Source organism: Lethenteron reissneri, chromosome 50 (genome assembly GCF_015708825.2).
Source record: "Lethenteron reissneri isolate LAM-NWPU_2019-01 chromosome 50, ASM1570882v1, whole genome shotgun sequence".
Lineage (NCBI taxonomy): Eukaryota > Metazoa > Chordata > Hyperoartia > Petromyzontiformes > Petromyzontidae > Lethenteron > Lethenteron reissneri.
Window position 1 is genome coordinate 4626835 of NC_083828.1, and position 19924 is coordinate 4646758.

Sequence of the window (19924 nt, forward strand, 5' to 3'; positions counted from 1 at the left end):
CTATGAAGGACAAAGACCCCCCGTATAGCCTCAACAGACTGTTGGGGCAAGTGCTATTCGCGTGTAGCACCCGCTATGAAGGCCGGCACGGTAAACGAGGTGGGTGGTGTGGCCGCAACCACGCCGGACCGCCTTTGTCTCCCTCGTGGCGATGTTTACACACGACCGCGCGAGGTACTCATTTGAGGCTGAGTTGGCCTTGAGACGCACATCCCTCCACATCACACACAAAAAAAGATCCCTCGTGTAGCCTTTAACAGAGTGTTAGGGCAAGTGCTGTGAGCGAGTAGCACCTATGAAGGCCGCACAATAACAACACAACACACAAGAAGACAAAGACCCCCCCTCCCCATAGCCTTAACATCACCAAATACCGAACACGACAGAACCACTCACAATAGCACCACACACACCACATACACCACACACACCAAAGACAAAGATCCCCCGGATTGACTCAACACAGTTTTGGGGCAAGTCCTGTTGGTGTGCACATATGAAGGTTGGCACGGCACACGAGGGGATGGGTTGCAAGAACCACGGACCCCACACAACACACACCCCACACAAATAACACCACACAATACCTCCACACAATAATACCACGCACAATAACACCACATACGCACACCAAAGACAAAATCACAACACACAATAGCACCACACACACCACATCCCACACATCACGCTCACAATAACTCCACACACACAATAACTCCACACACACAATAACTCCACACACACAATAACACCACACGTACAATAGCATACCACATACATACACGGACATACCACACAAAATAACACCACACACAATAACACCACACACCACTCCCCACATAATAACACCACACTCCCACACACAATAACTCTACACACAATAACACCACACCCCACACAATAACTCCACACACAATAACACCACACAACACACCCCACACAATAACACCACACAGAATAACTCCACCCACACAATAACACCACACGTACAATAACACACCATATACATACACGGATGTACCACACAAAATAACACCACACACCACATCCCACACAATTACACCACACACAATAACACCACACACCACATCCCACACAATAACATCACACCCCACTCCCCACACAATAACACCACACACCACATCCCACCCCACTCCCCACACAATACACACACAATAACCTCACACCCCACACAATAACATCACACCCCACTCCCCACACAATAACACCACACAATGACTCTACACCCCACACAATAACACCACACACAATCACACCACACCCCCCACACAATAACACCACACACAATAACACCACACACAATAACACCACACACAATAACACCACACCCCACTCCCCACACAATCACTCCACACACCACATCCTACACAATAACTCCACTCCCTACACAATAACACCACATTCCACTCCCCACACACCACACCCCACACAATAACTCCACTCCCTACACAATAACCTCACACCACACACAATAACTCCACACCCCACACAATCACTCCATACCCCACACAATAACACACCACACAATCACCCCACACAATAACCTCACACCCCACACGCATCATCACCACCACCCACACCGTGGCCACACACCTCTCGCAGGCCCACCTTCTCTCCGCATGCCCACTTTGAGGCACTTCTTGAGGCGGCAGTACTGGCACTGGTTGCGGTGGTGCTGGTCGATGGGGCAGGCGCGCGCCGCGCGACACGCGTAGTTGAGATTGCGACGAACGCTGCGCTTAAAGAAGCTCTTGCAGCCCTCGCAAGTCAGCTGCCCGTAGTGCTTGCCGCTCGACTTGTCTCCACAAACCACGCACTCCGCGTTCTGTTGCTGCTGCTGCTGTTGTTGTTGTTGCTGCTGGTGTTGTTGATGTTGTTGCTGTTGTTGTTGCTGCTGCTGATGTTGTTGTTGTTGATGATGATGATGGGAGGCGGACGTGGACTTTGACGACGAGGACGACGAGGAGGAGGAGGATGATGATGATGAGGATGATAACGAGGAGGAGGAGGATAATGAATCGACGCTGCTCACGTTTCCGGCAACCGTGATAGCTGCCTGCAGACTTGAGGCTTGCTGCTGCTGCTGCCCCAGTAATAGCGAGGCACTTCCAGACACGGCTGCTGATGATGCTGCTGCTGCTGCTGATGAAGATGATGATGACGAGGATGAGGTCTGCGTGCCGTTACCGCTCGCGATAGGAGTTCCGTTCGGAGGTTCTCGCCATGGATTTCCCACCACCATTGCCATAGCGAGTGCGGGAACGCAAAACTTCTCCTTATTATTCTTCTTCTCCTCCTTGCTCAAGATCGGCCCCCCTCTGTGCGTGTGTGTGTGTTTGTGTGTACGTGTGTGTGTGTAGGTCTGTGGGTGGGTGGGTGAGTGGTTGAGCGGTGGGTGAGTGGGTGAGCGGGTGGGCCTGTTGGCGATGTTTTTGGAAGAGAGACTTTGAAAATGAGAAAAGAGTCAAAAGAAGATATGGAGGTGGAGCGGACACAAAAGATGACCTTTACCGGAATTAATTAAATATATTTCACGCGAAGAAGAAGAAGAAATCCACACAACCCACCCACCCCCCTCGCCGCACTTCCAGAAGCGAGAGACCGGGATGAGATGGATTCTTCACGAGCAGAGATGGCCTTCAAGTTGGAGGAGGACTTTTTAACGCACGCGTATTGACAAGCTGACATATTTGCTCGGCTCCGGACACAACAACCACCACTTAATAACACCGCCACCATCACCGCCGTCGCCAAGCAAGCAAGCGAGCGAACTACGTGGTGAAACTCGCTCGCGGCTGTAGCAGGAACAGATGAAGAACGTCAGTCGGAGACGGAGCCCGGTGCGTGAACGCCATTTACGAAGGAAATAAATAAGTACTGTTATATACTGCCGTGATGCGCACGTGTGTGTGTGTGTGTACTGTTGGGATGCCGTGTGTGTGTGTGTGACGGCGCGTGTTTGATCACGGATCGCATCCAGGACGAGATGCCGCAACGCGCAGCTTTCGTGGAGCTTGTCCGATCACCAAACAGTGAGGGGGGTTGGGGGTTAGGGTCGGGGTTAGGGTTGGGGTTAGGGGTGCGGGAAGGGTGGTGGGATGCGGTGGGTGGGATTAACAACAAAAACGACCCCCCACCGCACACACGCACGGACGCATCACGCGCCAACCACCCCCACCACTCTGCTCACTCCTCCTCCTCCACTACCACCACCATCATCATCACCCATACCTCCCGCCTCTCTCTCTCTCTCATGCACACACCACCACCACCATCGCCTCTCTCTTCCACCACCATCATCGCCTGTTCTCTCTCTCTCTCCATCATCATCATCATCATCACCAGCCATGCCTCCCACTTCTGTCTTGCACACATCACCATCATCACCTCTCCTCCACCACCACCATCACCTCTCTTCCACCACCACCACCATCACCTCTCATCCACCACCATCACCTCTCTTCCACCACCACCATCACCTCTCATCCACCACCACCATCACCTCTCATCCTCCACCACCATCACTACCTCTCATCCACCACCACCATCACCTCTCATCCACCACCACCATCACCTCTCATCCACCACCACCATCACCTCTCATCCACCACCATCACCTCTCTTCCACCACCACCATCACCTCTCATCCACCACCACCATCACCTCTCCTCCACCACCACCATCACCTCTCATCCACCACCACCATCACCTCTCATCCACCACCATCACCTCTCCTCCACCACTACCACCTCTCATCCACCAACACCATCACCTCTCCTCCACCACCACCATCACCTCTCATCCACCACCACCATCACCTCTCCTCCATCACCACCATCACCTCTCATCCACCACCATCACCTCTCATCCACCACCATCACCTCTCCTCCACCACCACCACCACCTCTCATCCACCACCACCATCACCTCTCCTCCACCACCACCATCACCACCATCACCTCTCCTCCACCACCACCACCTCTCATCCACCACCACCATCACCTCTCCTCCACCACCATCACCTCTCATCCACCACCACCATCACCTCTCATCCACCACCACCATCACCTCTCCTCCACCACCACCACCACCTCTCATCCACCACCACCATCACCTCTCCTCCACCACCACCATCACCTCTAATCCACCACCACCATCACCTCTCCTCCATCACCACCATCACCTCTCATCCACCACCATCACCTCTCATCCACCACCATCACCTCTCATCCACCACCATCACCTCTCATCCACCACCATCACCTCTCATCCTCCACCACCACCACCACCACCTCTCATCTATAACCACCATCACCTCTCATCCACCACCATCACCTCTCATCCACCACCATCACCTCTCATCTATAACCACCATCACCTCTCATCCACCACCATCACCTCTCCTCCATCACCACCATGACCTCTCATCCACCACCATCACCTCTCATCCTCCACCACCACCACCACCACCTCTCATCTATAACCACCATCACCTCTCTACCACCACCATCACCTCTCTTCCACCACCACCATCACCTCTGATCCACCATCGCTCCTTCTATCTCGCCACCACCATCACCACCATCCCTCCTCCAACCTCTCTCACACACATCGATGGCTAGCGCACGCACACACACACGTAGCCTAACACGCACATATATAAATCTAAAGACCTACCGTGTAGCCTATCTAAACTGCTGGGGCAAGTGATGTTAGCGAGCACTTATTAACTGCGCACGAGGAGGTGGCGTTGCTAGGATTTCGCCCAGCCGCCTTTGTCTCCCCAGTGCTTATGTTTACACACACACATATACATACACGCGCACATACATGTACACACACACGCGCGCGGGTCTTTGACAACCGAGAGGTATAGGTTGTATGAAGGAGGTTTGTGTGGTCTGGGGACTATTTTCTTCTTAAAGGGCACGGGGCAAGTATGCTGACGCGTCTCTCTGTGCCTACTGAGCCCATACTATAACAGCGTTGTTTTCACGTGTGTCCGTGTGTCTCTCTCTTGCTCAGATGTCTATGTGTGTGTGTGTCTGTGTGTGTGTCTTTCTGTGTGTGTGGGGAGCGGTTGTGTAGCGGTCAGCGCGCTGCGCTATGAACCCGGCGACACGGGTTCGATTCCCACTCACGGACAACACCAGTGACGATTATCTGAACCGGTCCCGGGCCTTCCCTAGGTCGACTCAGCCTCAAATGAGTACCTGGTGCGGTGTGTAAACATTGCCACTAGGGAGACAAAGGCGGTCGGGCGTGGTGCTGGCCACCCACCCCCTCGTGTACCGTTCCGGCCTTCATATGTGCTCGCTAACAGCACTTGCCCCAACAGTCTGTTAAAGTCTATACGGGGGATCTTTGTCTTTGTGGGGAGCGGTAGTGTAGCGGTCAGCGCGCTGCGCCACGAACCCAGCGAACCGAGTTCGATTCCCGATCACGGCCAACACCCAGTGACGATTATCTGAACCGGTCTTGGGCCTCCCCTAGGTCGGCTCAGCCTCAGATGAGAACCTGGTGCGGTGTGTAAAATATTCCGCATTGGGGAGACAAAGGCGGCCGGGCGTGGTGTTGGCCACCCACCCCCCTCGTGTACCGTTCCGGCCTTCATAGGTGCTCGCTAACAGCACTTGCCCCAACAGTCTCGTAAGGCTATCTTGGGGATATTTATATTTGTGTCTATATGTGTGTCTGTGTAATTGTGTGTCTATCGGTGTGTGTGTCTTTCTCTGCGTGTATTGCTTCGTAAGTGCTCTCTGCGTGTATTGCTTCGTAAGTGCTCGCTAACAGCACTTGCCCCAACAGTCTGGTAAGGCTATCCTGGGGATCTTTGTCTGTTGTGTGTCGCTTCTCTAAGCTGTGGTTTCTTCCTGTTTCTCGGCTCTGTGTATCTGTCTCCCTCTCTCCGTCTTTGTCTCTCTTTCTCTCTGTGTGTACTTCGATGGTGTCTAAATACACGTTGACCTCTTGCTATGCGGTCGTTCTGTTCGTCTTTCTCGCCCTTGTGTCTCCGCTGTCTTTCCGTCTCTCGCTTCGCTGCTTTATCTGCACCTTCGTTGTTACCACCAATACCCCGGTTTACGTCCAGGATGCGTTCCTGGATGTTGCGACGGCGAATATCGAAGCGACGTAAAACATCGAAGCGATGTACAGGGTAGCAGGAGGTGGTTGGTTGGTGGTGGTGGTGGAGGCTGAGAGGCGACGGATATCGAGAGAGGAACGGACGACGCTGTCAGCGATGTAAGTGTGGGGCTTGGGTCGACGCAAATCAGGTCGCCGTGTTAATTAAGTGGCGACGTGATTGCGAAACGACGTGAAAGGGGTGGGGGGGGGAGACGTAACTCTGTATCTGCTGTCACTCAATTGAGATAATCGTCCGGCAGACGAATATCCCAGGTCAGTATTCTTAGGTTTTTTCGGTAAAGTCACGTAAGTAAAAAATTAAAATTAATAAAAGTAAAAAAATATACAAAAAAATCACGACGTTTCGGAGGCAACACAAGCTTCCGTCTTCAGGTGGAACGTCGTGATTTTTTATTTTTATTTTATTTTACTTTTATTAATTTTATTTTTTTATTTTTTACCTACGTGATTTTACCGAAAAAACCTAAGAATATGAATCATTGCAGCCACGAAAGCTTCAAATCTAGAATCCCAGGTCAGTCTTCAGATGAAACTCACCCTGGCATCTTGAGTTCTTACCTCGTTAAAAAGAATCAACTTGGAACGTATCTCTCTCACACACACACACACACTCTCTGGATATATTCCTCGGGGTTTTTTGCCGATATTTTGTGGATACGAACATTTAAATTGTGTTTTCACTGTTACAGGCCATTGTCAATCTCACCGCTGGACAGATGACTTCACGTGCCGTACTGTTTGACCACTCTTCAGTTGGAACTCGCCACTGATGTTAGCCGTGGCCGGGAAACGAACTCAAGCAGCCGGGGTTAAGAACAGTGCGCTCACCGCTGCGCCACCGCTCCTCGCCTTTCTTGGCCCAGTAGAATCGCGTCTCTTTCTCGCTTAAGGGCTGTGGATGTATTCTAATAACGGGGACTTGTAGATTGTGTAACGCGTTACATTGCTGGCTTTCTGAAAGGTCACTTACTCGTTTTGTTAGCCCTGAAGAAAAGAGGATGATGATGATGATGGTGGTGGCGATGGTGATGACGATCGTAGTCACGATAATGAATGAAACTAAAAATGGTAGTGATAGTAATGATGATGGTGATGATGATGGTGGTGATGATGGTGCTTATGATGGTGGTGGTGATGATAGTAATGATGGTGGTGATGATGGTGATTATGATGGTGGTGGTGGTGATGATGATGATGGTGGTGATTCTGGTGATGATGGTGATCGTAGTCACAATAATTGTTGAAGCTAAAAATGTCAGTGATAGTAATGATGATGGTGATGTTGGTGGTGGTTGTAGTATTGATGGTGGCGTTGGTAGCAACGCGTGGAGCGGTGGCGCTGTGGTTAGCACGCTGTGTTCTGAACCCAGCTGTCTGAGTTCTATTCATCCTGCACGACCAGCGTGGTGAAGTATGGTCAAACAACCGCCCTCCCCACACGAGCACTGGGAAGGCCTTCGCCGACCAGTGGATTATTTTTCACTATTTGGAAACGAGGTCTTAAAGAGTTTCTATAATACACAACAACAAAAAGTAGTCTCTCTCTCTCTGCCCATTTGTCTTCTAATCTCCATCTCGCTTTCACGTATCTCCTCTCATCCACTTTTTTGGGTTCCCCGTCTCCGCTTTGTTCACCCCTCCACCCAGGCCCCTGCTCTATTCTCCATTCACGCTCTCTCTCTCTCCCCCCGTGTCTCTGCGTCTTAACGAGTCTATGGGTTCTCAGAGGCACTGACACACACGCACACCACGCACACACTGATCAAACCGGACAAAGACAAAGCGAGTAGCAACCTATGAAGGCCGGCACGGCACACGAGTGGGGTGGGTGGCCAGGACCACGCCCGGCCGCCTTTGTCTCCCTCGTGGCGATGTTTACACACCGCACCGGGTACTCATTTGAGGCTGAGCCGACCTAGGCGAGACACAGGAACGATTCAGAGAGCCGTAACTTGTGTTGACTGGCCGTGAGAGGGAATCAAACTGGGGTCGCCAGGTTTGTAGCGCGTACACACTAACAACAACAACAAAGATCCCCCGTGTAGCCTTAACAGATTGTTGGGGTAATTGATGTCAACGAGCACCTATGAAGGCCGGCACGGCACACGAGGGTGTGGGTGGCCAACACCACGCCCGGCCGCCTTTGTCTCCTTCGTGGCGATGTTTACACACCGCACCGGGTACTCATTTGAGGCTGAGTCGATCTAGGGGTGACCCAGGGCCGCTACGCCACCGCTCCCCCCACACACACACACATACGGATGCACGATATCACACACGAACTTTGACACAAAGCAAATGATGTACACACGCACACCCACAGTGACAAATCCACAGGAGATCGTTATGACGCCCGCGATTAAATGCGCGTAAATTAAGCTTCAGGACCGATACCGATCGATTAATCAGTGAATCGTTCTACCCCCCCACCCCGTCTCTCCCCACTAAATGAACATGCACACACGTACTTACCGTACGTGTTCACGCGTTCACTTCGTGTACACAGCTCTTGTCGAACGGGTGGGCTCAAGCGTCAGAACGCAGAGCCGACAACGCTGGATCAGCTCGGATCGAATCCACCTCTCATCCGCCAATGACTGCACACAACAACAACAATACAAAAATAAAACAAACCCTCCATTAAATTTGGCTTTTGAATTCTAGATTTGAAGCTTTCGTGACTGCAAGGATTCATATTCTTCGTTTTTTCGGTAAAGTCACGTAGGTAAAAAATTAAAATTAATAAAAGTTAAATAAAAATAAAATAAAAATCACGACGTTTCAAGTGAGATACAGCTATCGTGCTGTGACGGTTCCACCTGAAGACGGAAGCTTGTGTTGCCTCCGAAACGTCGTGATTTTTATTTTACTTTTATTATTTAAAATTTTTTTACCTGCGTGACTTTACCGAAAAAAACTAAGAATTTGGCTTCTGAACTTGGACTTCCAGCTCTATCGGTTTTGCTGTCGAGTGGCAATGCGAGTGGTAAAGTGGTCACTGTGTGGAACCAGAGTTCAGTTGAAGGAGCAGGAGAGATCTCAGCGGTGGCTCTGTGATGCACGCTTCCGCGGGCTCGTTCCCACACACGAAGTGGGCCGCCGAATAGCCCAGTCAGGGAACATTTTGGGGGAAAACAATCGATTTAAAAAAGAGGATTAAATGTGATAATTGGTTCTTTACCCTTCTATCTGGCAACAAAACTGACACCTTTTTGGTGTCAGTTTTGTTGCCAGATAGAAGGGTAAAGAACCAATTATCATATTTTTACTGGCAAATGAGGTCCCCATAGTGTAGAGGATTAAATGTCCCGAAACTTTTAACAGTCGTCGCCATTACTAACGAACTCACACGGTTCAAACCATGCCCATCTCCTGAGCCAGATGTGGGAATTCCACATTAGCATGACGGGGCCCAGTATTGCCACGTGGCACCAATTGTTGATTTGTATATTGCAGTTGTCAATATGCAGTAACTCCTCAATCCACTGCTGGATGAAGGTTCTCCCTGCGCCGCGTCGGACCGGCAAGTTGTTTGACCATACTTCACCACGCTGGTTAATGCCGGATTGACATCACCACTGGCCACTGATGTTAGCCGTGGCCGAGAATCGAATTCAAGTGGCCGTGCTCACAGTGCGGTGTGCTAACCGCTGCGCCACCACTCCCCTGATTGATTCTCGATTCAGCCCATCATCATTTAACATCCCGTCAGGGGCGGATAAAATTAGCTACCGCATTGTGGGAGGTCAACAATGGGTGTGTTTTTTTGTTGTTGCCACATTAGCCCCCGTCATGTGAATGTGCTATTTCCACCGCAGGATTTTTGTTGACGTTTCTTGGAGCGCTAATTAAAGCTCACCTACCCCAATCCTCACCGCACCCTCTCACCCCTAACCCTCGACGCCTCCGCGCGTCCCATTGGCTCGCGCTGCGAGGCACTGCGCGTGCGGGAGCCGCATCACCGAGCGGCTGAATGGATATCACTCCGCGGCCGCGGTGGCGGCGGCGCGCGAGACGGGGGCCGTAGCGCGTGGGATCAGTGCGCGAAGCGGCGAACAGGACTGATGGGCGCGCGTGTGTGTACATGTGTGTATGTACGTGTGTGTAGGTGTGTGTGTGTGTACGTGTGTGTAGGTGTGTGTGTGTACGTGTGTGTACGTGTGTGTACATGTGTGTGTACGTGTGTGTGTACGTGTGTGTATGTGTGTACATGTGTGTGTGTATGTCTGTGTGGAGCTGAGTGGACTTGCCGATGACTGGTACCAGCGGTGTCAAGATCGGCCTCAGTGGAGGAGGCTCGTGAAGGACGCTACTGGGCAGTTGGAGGCAGTCGCCCTCCAACAACAACGGAGGGCGGAGGAGCGACGCTCACAACAACGAGCGGAGCGCCGGGTGGCTAAAGCACAGCAAGTTGGCACAGTAGGGGGCACAGGTGGTGCATCAGCCAGTCATCTCGGTCATCTCGGTCAGTCGACCAGTGGCACCTGGGTCTGCCCCGTGACCTCCTGCCAGCGGGCTTTCGACACTTCACGTGGCCTCAAGGTGCACTTGGCCTGGCACAAGCATCGTGGTGACGTCACTGCCACTTAGTGGCGAATGGCGGTTGTTGTTGTTGTTGTATGTGTGTGTACGTGTTTGTGTGTACGTGTGTGTATGTCTGTGTAGTGGGGAGCGGTAGTGTAGCGGTTAGCGCGCTGCGCTATGAACCTGGCGACCCGGGTTCGATTCCCGCTCACGGCTAACACCAGTGACGATTATCTGAACCGGTCCTGGGCCTCCCCTAGGTCGACTCAGCCTTAAATGAGTACCTGGTGCGGTGTGTAAACATCGCCACTGGGGAGACAAAGGCGGTCGGGCGTGGTGCTGGCCACCCACCCCCTCGTGTACCGTTCCGGCCTTCATAGGTGCTCGCTAACAGCACTTGCCCCAACAGCCTGTCAAGGCTACACGGGGGATCTTTGTTGTGTGCACTTGCCACGTGTATGAAAGTAGGTGGGGAGCGGTGGCGTAGTGGTTAGCGCATTCAGCTACCCGGCTAACATCAGTGGCGAGTGATATTTGAGCCGGTCTTGGTTGCCCCCCGACCCCACCCGCACCTTTTCACCAACCCGCATTGACCAGCGTGGTGAAGTATGGTCAGACCACCGCCATCCACTCTGACAAACACGCTTGTGGTAGATGACCGAATGGTTGGAACTTATATAACTTGATGAATTAATCGTAATTCTAAAACGTTTTCGTTTTGTTTGGCCACATCATTATCTGGTGCAATTTGTTTTTGGCGTGTTACCCTCCACCACCCGACGACGGCCAAGCAAATGAATCGAGATGGCACGCGTACAACCTAGGAACAATTCCCGAAGCCAACATCCAGCGAACGAGACGTCTCATTGCATCTAAATTGCAACGAGCACATTAGAGACACGGTGTTAGACTGGGTATCTTTGTTTATGTTTCTGTATATGTATCATGCCTTGTTTGTGTGAGTGCATGATATATGGCCTATGGAAATGTACACTTATTTTTGTAAGTATGGCTATAATTACTCGAATATATAATTACAAATAATGATATCGTTCAATTTCGTTTGAAAGCTTTCGTGACTGCAGGGATTCATCGTCTTGGTTGTTTCGGTAAAGTCAAGTAGAAAGGAAATAATAAAAATAAAACAATAAAATAATTCTCACGACGTTTCGACCGTCCTCAGGTGGAGAACAGGTCTGTCGAGGAGACAGCGTCATTCAGGACTGCTGCTTGCGTTGTGGCCGAAACGTCGTGAGAATTATTTTATTATGTTTTATTCTTATTATTTTATTATTTCCTTCCTACGTGACTTTACCGAAAGAACCAAGAAAATGATATCGTTAATCCACTGCTGGATGAACGCTGTGTCTGTCGGTCATGGGCAATGTTTGACCATACTTCACCGCGCTGGTCACAGTGCGGGTCGGTCAAAAGGGTTGAGACGCCAGAGATTGGTGCAGACATCACTCGCCACTGATGTTAGCCGTGACCGATAATCGAACTCAGGTTGCCTGTGTTCATCACGCTGTGTGCTAACCACCGCGCCACCGCTCCCAGGTATAGCATGTACTATACGTCGAGTACGACGGTATATGGATTTCGCGTGTGTAACGGGGCCTTCTTCATAGCACGTAAACCAAGACGGGTCATTGCCCGAACCGTCGATTGTTGTTTTTTTGTTTATTTTAAGGCCAACACACTCGTGATATTGATGAGTGTTGAGTTATTTGTTCATTCTACACCACTGCCGACGTAGCAGCAGCATCACCATCGACAGAACGTCATGTGTACGCGTGTATGAATGTTTACACAGCACATGATTGATCCGCTTTATCTAGTGCAGTGCGACTATTAAACATAATCCACGCCTCGAGTTTCCTGGCTGGCTGCTGGCTGGGCTACTCTACACCCGCACGAGAACTATTTTGTTCGTGGCTGCTGCGGGCGGTTGCCACCGAAGCTAGCTGGGTAACTGGCTACACGGGAGTTTTCAACGTAACAAATACACATTGGGATGAAGTGAAAGGGCAGAATGAGTTCGGGAGATGTATAATATAGATTATTATGATAGATATAAGTAATAGATATACATTTAATAGATGGCTACACTGAAGAGGTGGGAGTAATGAATACAGAAGACAAAACCACGCGGTTCATTTAAAATTCGCTCCAACTTTTCAATCCGTGCTCCTATTAATGCGATTCTTCCGCCAGAATATTATTTAAATCCTTGGGAATATAAAAAAAACATTTAAAAAGCGGATTACCTTCAGCGCTATACAAGTACAGGCGGATCGTGAAATGGCAGATGTCTCTAAGTTTCCGTTACAGAGCAACAAAGGGCCAGTCTTACTCGTAACAACAATACTCATTATATTAATAAGCAGACAATATGCCCCCTTGGAATAAATATTGCAAAAAAAAAATTACACATCACATCAGTCACGTGGTCATCAGCGCGCGTCATCTCGGCGGCATTGTTGGTTCAACACTGCAATGAAGAATCCTGGGACATGTTTTGACAATCGGCGTCTCTTCTTGGTTCTTTCGGTAAAGTCACGTATAAGGGAAGTAATAAAATAATAAAAATAAAACATAATAAAATAATATAATATAAAATAATATAATAATATATTACTTCCCTTCTACGTGACTTTACCGAAAGAACCAAGAAGATGAATCCCTGCAGTCACGAAAGCTTTAAATCGAAAAAAATCGGTGTCTCATCAAGCAGCAGCAGCAGCAGTCAGGCTTTGCTTGAAGCAATGCTGGTGAACTGCCCAGATGATTATAGGCAAGGACATCTCTCTCTCGCTCTTTGATATGGGTCGGATTTCGACGAAAATTTATTTCGTACAGACGACAACCACGCACTTAAATCATTAGCCTCGCCGTGGAAAAAATAAATAGCAAAATAAATCAGCGGACAATTTTTACCACCTTCCAACATTTTTGTTTCCATGTAAAGCGTCGCGTGTGTGTGTGTGTGCACACGTCTGTGAATCTTGAATGAATCGTGCACCGCAATGGCAGCGCATAGGAGACTACAAGCCACGTGGGTGCCGTATTTGTTTTTTTTCTTGCTCTGGTTTGTTTTAGTTTGAGACAAGAGCCGGACGGTTTTGTGATGGGAGTGCTCTCACCAATAACAGACATCCTTGTGATCGAGACCCAGAAGGTCGAAACGGGTCCAGAGTGTGCTCGCTTAACCAAATGCTGCTGAATTACCCCTATTTAAAGCCACATAGGCCGATGTATTAATATGATATAAATGTTATTTGCATGTGAATAGAGAATTGAGTTCTGTTTCGATTTAAAGCTTTCGTGACTACAGGGATTAATTTTCTTGGTTCTTTCGGTAAAGTCACGTAGAAGGGAAATAATAAAATAATACAAAATAAAACATAAAATACAATTCTCACGACGTTTCGGCCACAACGCAAGCAGCCGTCCTCAGGTGAAGAAGAATTGAGTTCTGCTTATATATTATTTACCTATTAATTGTCTCGTATTATAAACTATATTTATTTATGTTTGGAGAGTACGCATCAGAGACTGGGATCTTTTTTCTGCTAGTATAAGTGAAATTGAGCTAAGCAGCTATTTTGTATGGACGATTGCATGCCAAGACCACTGTATAATTCCCTCTCTATATATACACACACACATATATGTTACTGTTTACGACGTATGTAAGTAATACATCAGTTACGTGAACAAAAAACGTGAACATTACGTAAGAGCATTGCGGTGCATGCGTTGGCATGCCGCGGACCCTTAATAGGTGCTCGCAAACAGCACTTGCCCTCCTTGTGCTGCTACACGACTGAAGCCTGGGAAACTTTGTCAGTACTTTGTCTCGCGTGTTTGTTCGAGAACGATTGATAAAATTGCGCGGAAATTGTGAATTTAGTCTGACGTGTAGTGGAAGTCTATGCTTTGTCGTCGTCATCATCGTTGTTACAACGCGACTACCGTATTGTCCGGATTATAAGACGCTCCGGAAAGTAAGACGCCTGGTGTCAACAAAGAGACAAACTTTTGCTCTCTCACACTCACACGAACGCAACTACCGGATTATAAGACGCAGCCCTTCCACCCAACTTTTTTTCCGTAAAATTCTGTACAACGGTTAAAAGGTGCGTCTTTTTTTTATCCGGACAATACGGTAATTGCTTTGGATAAGTATATTTGTAGATCTTCTTGGTTCTTTCGGTAAAGTCACGTAGAAGGGAAATAATAAAATAATAAAAATTTAACATAATAAAATACAATTCTCACGACGTTTCGGCCACAACGCAAGCAGACGTCCTCAGGTGAAGAACAGGTCTGTCGGAAAGACAGCGTCTGAACCTATTATTTTATTATTTCCCTTCTACGTGACTTTACCGAAAGAACCAAGAAGATGAATCCCTGCAACCACGAAAGCTTTAAATCGAAATTTATATTTGTAGGTCTTTACGATGTTAAACCTTTCATGTAAGTACGTTTATAATATACTGCGAATATGCGCACGTACCCAGAATTGGCATGCGCTCGCTAACAGCACTTGCCCCATCAGCCTACCAAGGCCGATACTGTAGACTTTGTATTTGTGTTTGGGTAGGAATGTGAACTCTCTACCAATATCGTGAGGAATGGTGGCGGAGCGATTAGCGCACTGCACTACCAGACCAGCGGATCGGAGCCAAAACCCCGTTCACGACCAATAACAGTGGTGAATATTTCAACCGGTCCTGGGCCTCCCCTACGTCGACTCAGCCTTAAATTAATACTTGGAGCGGTGGGTAAACAGAGAGACAAAGGCGGCCGGGCGTGGTTTTGCCCACCTATCCCTTCGTGCACCGTGCCAGCCTTTATAGGTGCTCGCTAACAACCCTTGCCCAAACAATCCGTTAAAGGCTATACGGGGGTTTATTTCCCTTTGTCATTGTATATTGATATCGCACGGTGCTGCCAAAAAGTTAAAATCCTTCACGGCCAACACCAGTGACGATTATCTGAACCGGTCCTGGGCCTCCCCTAGGTCGACTCAGCCTCAAAATGAGTACCTGGTACGATGATCGTCCTTGGGGAGACAAAGGCGGCCGGACGTGGTGCTGGTCACCCACCCACCTCGTGAGCCGTTCCGGCCTTCATAGGTTGCTGCTCGCTAACACCACTTGCCCCAACAGTCTGTCAAACACTTTGCCTGTGAAACCGCGTGTACGATTCACGTTTCGTGCAGCTCACGGATCGTTCTAACTCTTCATCGGCAGCCGCCCAACTCTGCTCGCTTGCTACCGGCGTCAGCGTCACACTCCGCACGGGTTGGCAAATTACTCGGTCCACCCGCGATGTTCCTGTGCGGCGGTGGGGGGATGGGCGTTGTCGGACGCGAGGCTTATGCGCAGCAGCCGCATCAGTGAGGCTCCGGGTTGAGGCTGCCCGCTCCGTGACGCGTCCAGCCCCCCCACGTGGTTCCACGCGCACGCACGGGGGTCGTGGTGGGGGTGGTGGTGGTGGGGGGGCTCTCACCGCCACGTTCCACATCAGTGGAGACGTCTCAGACCTCCACTCGCGACAAACGCCGTCAACTCTCGACTCAAATTCTAGATTTGAAGCTTTCGTGACTGCAAGGATTCATACTCTTAGGTTTTTGATGCAGTAATTTTAGCTGTGACGGTCCCACCTGATGACGGAGACTTGTGTTGCCTCCGAAACGTCGTGATTTATTATTTTATTGTATTTCCATTATTACTTTTGTTAACTTTTAATTTTATTTTTCTCCACTCAAAACTTGTGGAGCGTCTTCGCGAGAAGCGACGTCGCCCACGGCGCTCGCCGTCGTCCCTGGTTTCGAGGCGTCATCATCCACCTTCTAGGACGCCGTGGGAATTGTGTGCGTGTTGGACTTCTTTCGCACCGTACGTAGCCAGCCGTGCTAGTCGGAGGTGCGCGGGAAAGGAGAACAAACTAAAACACGATCAGCAGTCGTACGAAGAAACGAGTTTTAAATCGAGATTTAAAAGTGCATATGTCCGGTGGAATTGACGTCACTGTAGTCTGTCTGTATGCGTGAGTTCGATTACGTCTCCCCCTTCGAGAACATCTTGAACATTTACCGACGAGAACTAACGAATCCGAATCTTGCAGGGTCGGGCGTCTATCCAGCCCACCATTTCTATCGGGTCGATAAAGCGAGTACTAGTTAGCGGGGAGTCAACATTCATAGAGGGATGGACTATTTACCGGCCGCAGGAAATGCGGAATATCCACCACTCCAGACGAACCACCACCACCACATTACCTGCATTCTCTGGATTATAAGACGCACTTTCATCCCTGTAGTTTAAAGCAACATTTGCAGGTGCGTCTTATAATCGGGGTAGACATACGTGTGTGTCTGTGTGTGTGAGGCGGAGCCGTAGTGTAGCGCTCACGGCCACCATCAGTGACGATTATCTGAACCGGTCCTGGGCCTCTCTCTCCTACGTCGACTCAGCCTCAATGAGTAGCTGGTGCGGTGTGTAAACATCGCCACTGGGGAGAGAAAGGCGGCCGGGCGTGGTGTTGGCCACCAACTCTCTAATGCGCCGTGCTGGCCTTCATAGGTGCTCGCTAACAGCACTTGCCCCAACAGTCCATACGGGGGATCTTTGTCTTTGTGTGGGCGACTAGATTTGTATAACTGCATTGACAGATGCGATTCACTCTGATTCACTCTGTAATTCACTATGTGATCCGCTCTGTGATCCACTCTGTGATCCACTCAGTGATTCACTCAGTGATTCACTCTCTGATTCACTCTGTAATTCACTCTGTGATCCACTCTGTAATTCACTCTGTAATTCACTCTGTGATTCACTCTGTGATTTGCTCTGTAATTCACTTTGTGATTCACTCTGTAATTTACTCTGTAATTCGCTCTGCGATCCACTCGCTCCGTGAAGCGGCGAACACGAGAATTCCGTCACGAATAGAAATCGGAATTACGCGCGCACCCGGGGGAAGCGTTTTCCATCCTTTGCCTGCGACTCCGTCCTCACCCTCGACCCTCGTCCACCCGCGGACGATGGAGCGACGAATGATTGCTCGAGCCCCGTGATGAAAAGTGCGCACAGAAGCATGGGGTGGGGAGAGGGAGAGTGAGGGGTGGGGAGAGTGAGGGGAGGGGAAGGGAACAGTGAGGGGAGGGGAGGGAGGAGGGAGCGAGGTGGAACCTCGATGAAATGAAACCGAGAGACAGAGGAATAGGAGCACGTGGATGTAGAGAGACCACGCACGTAGATGTAGAGAGAGTGAGCGAGAGAGTGGGCGAGAGAGCGAGCGAGAGAGTGAGCGAGAGAGCGAGCGAGCGAGAGAGCGAGCGAGGGCTACATAAAGCCCCGTTTAAAAAAAACATTTACGAAATGATGAACGAAACAAAGTGCCGAATACACCGAGCATCTTCTTGTTTCCACTGATCGTAAAAAAAAAAGAGGGTGAGTGAGAGAGTGAGCGAGAGAGTGACCGAGAGAGTGACCGAGAGAGTGAGCGAGAGAGTGACCGAGAGAGTGACCGAGAGAGTGACCGAGAGAGTGAGCGAGAGAGTGACCGAGAGAGTGAGCGAGAGAGTGACCGAGAGAGTGACCGAGAGAGTGAGCGAGAGAGTGACCGAGAGAGTGACCGAGAGAGTGAGCGAGAGAGTGACCGAGAGAGTGAGCGAGAGAGTGACCGAGAGAGTGACCGAGAGAGTGAGCGAGAGAGTGACCGAGAGAGTGAGCGAGAGAGTGAGCGAGAGGAGAGGGGGGGTTACATAAAGCAAAGTGAAAAAAAATTACGAAATGATGAACGAAGCAAAGTGCCGACTACACGAGCATCTTCTTGTTTCCACTGATCGTAATAAAAAGGAAACCTCGCACGTGGATGTAGAGAGACCACGCGCGTGGATGTAGAGAGGTCGTATTGACTGTCGCGAGAAGGAGCGAGACTGGTGACGGAGCTGCAGGCAAAGCAGGGAAACACCTCCAACCATAGAGATGGGAGCGGCCAGATCGGATCAGAATCGGAGTCTGTATTTAGACTGGAGAAATCCGATGAGCTGTGAAGCTCTTTTACACGATGCTCAGTAGGGGCGAGTCATCAATCGAACTGACGATGAGCAAATAAATAATCCTCGTTGCGTGTTTGTCCGAGCCCATCATCCCCTCGGAGTGTATAAAATTACTCAGGCGAGTATCACTTTGTCAGGGTGTCAACAACAGTGATTGCGCTATGGATATACACGCGCCCGTCATGGGGAATGTGGAATTTCCACCACGGGTACGCAGGGGATGAGCACCAACGCCTCAGCGTGGCTCATTTGAGCAGGAACTCACTTTGGCTTTGACTTTATAGATGATTGTCACTGATGTATGTGACGAGGCGCTGTGTGTTTGTGTGTTCTGCTGGATAGAGAGGGCTAACCGGGCGTGGCACGGGCTAGAGAAGAGATGGGGATTTAAAGCTTTCGTGACTGCAGGGATTCATCTTCTTGGTTCTTTCGGTAAAGTCACGTAGAAGGGAAGTAATAAAATAATAAAAATAAAACATAATAAAACAATTCTGACTTTACCGAAAGAACCAAGAAGAAGAAGAGATGGGGAGTTGATTAATATGACTTTAAACCCCTCGCCAAACCTCCTACGCATTTCACAAGTAGTACTAATCGCATATCTGCATTTCCCATAAATATGCTAAATTCCTCTTGATATGCTAATTCTTTTGTCAAGGCGCTCTTCTCTCCTCCATCCCAGCTTAAATAGACGCTCCAAGCCTGGGGTGTGTCATTCAGACGCTGTCTTCTCGACAGACCTGTTCTCCACCTGAGGACGGCTGCTTGCGTTGTGGCCGAAACGTCGTGAGAATTATTTTATTATGTTTCATTTTTATTATTTTATTATTTCCATTCTACGTGACTTTACCAAAAGAACCAAGAAGAAGCTGATTGGATTTGCCGATGACCGGTGCCAGCGGTGTCAAGATCGGCCTCTGTGGCGGAGGAGGCTCGTGAATGACGCTGCTACTGGGCAGTTGGAGGCAGTCGCCCTCCAACAACAACGGAGGGCGGAGGAGCGACGCTCACAACAACGAGCGGAGCGACGGGCGGATAAAACGCAGTCGATTTTGCACTGTGGCCCAACGCAGGCGGTGCATCTGCCAGTCATCTCAGTCGGTCAACCCTTTTGCCGGCGAGCATTCGACGCTTCACGCGGCCTCAGGGTGCACCTAG

The 19924-nt window shown here is 49.8% G+C and overlaps 1 protein-coding gene across 3 annotated transcripts in view; it reads right to left on the minus strand.

The window, feature by feature from the left end:
* The window catches only part of LOC133354984 (nuclear receptor subfamily 2 group F member 1-A-like), a 48894-nt gene extending 33092 nt beyond the window's left edge, over window positions 1-15802 (minus strand). Inside the window, exons 1-2 of one of the 3 annotated variants that reach the window (XM_061572224.1) lie at window positions 15744-15802; window positions 8641-8765 (exon numbers count right to left, since the gene is read on the minus strand). Coding sequence is in view for 2 of the 3 variants with exons in the window: in XM_061572222.1 (XP_061428206.1) it covers window positions 1615-2269 (655 nt within the window). In the remaining variant the exon portion in view is untranslated. Of the gene's footprint in view, window positions 1-1614; window positions 3047-8640; window positions 8766-15743 lie in introns of those variants that run through there. The other 2 variants (XM_061572223.1, XM_061572222.1) reach the window with 2 other exon arrangements.
* Between the last annotated feature and the right edge of the window lie 4122 nt (window positions 15803-19924).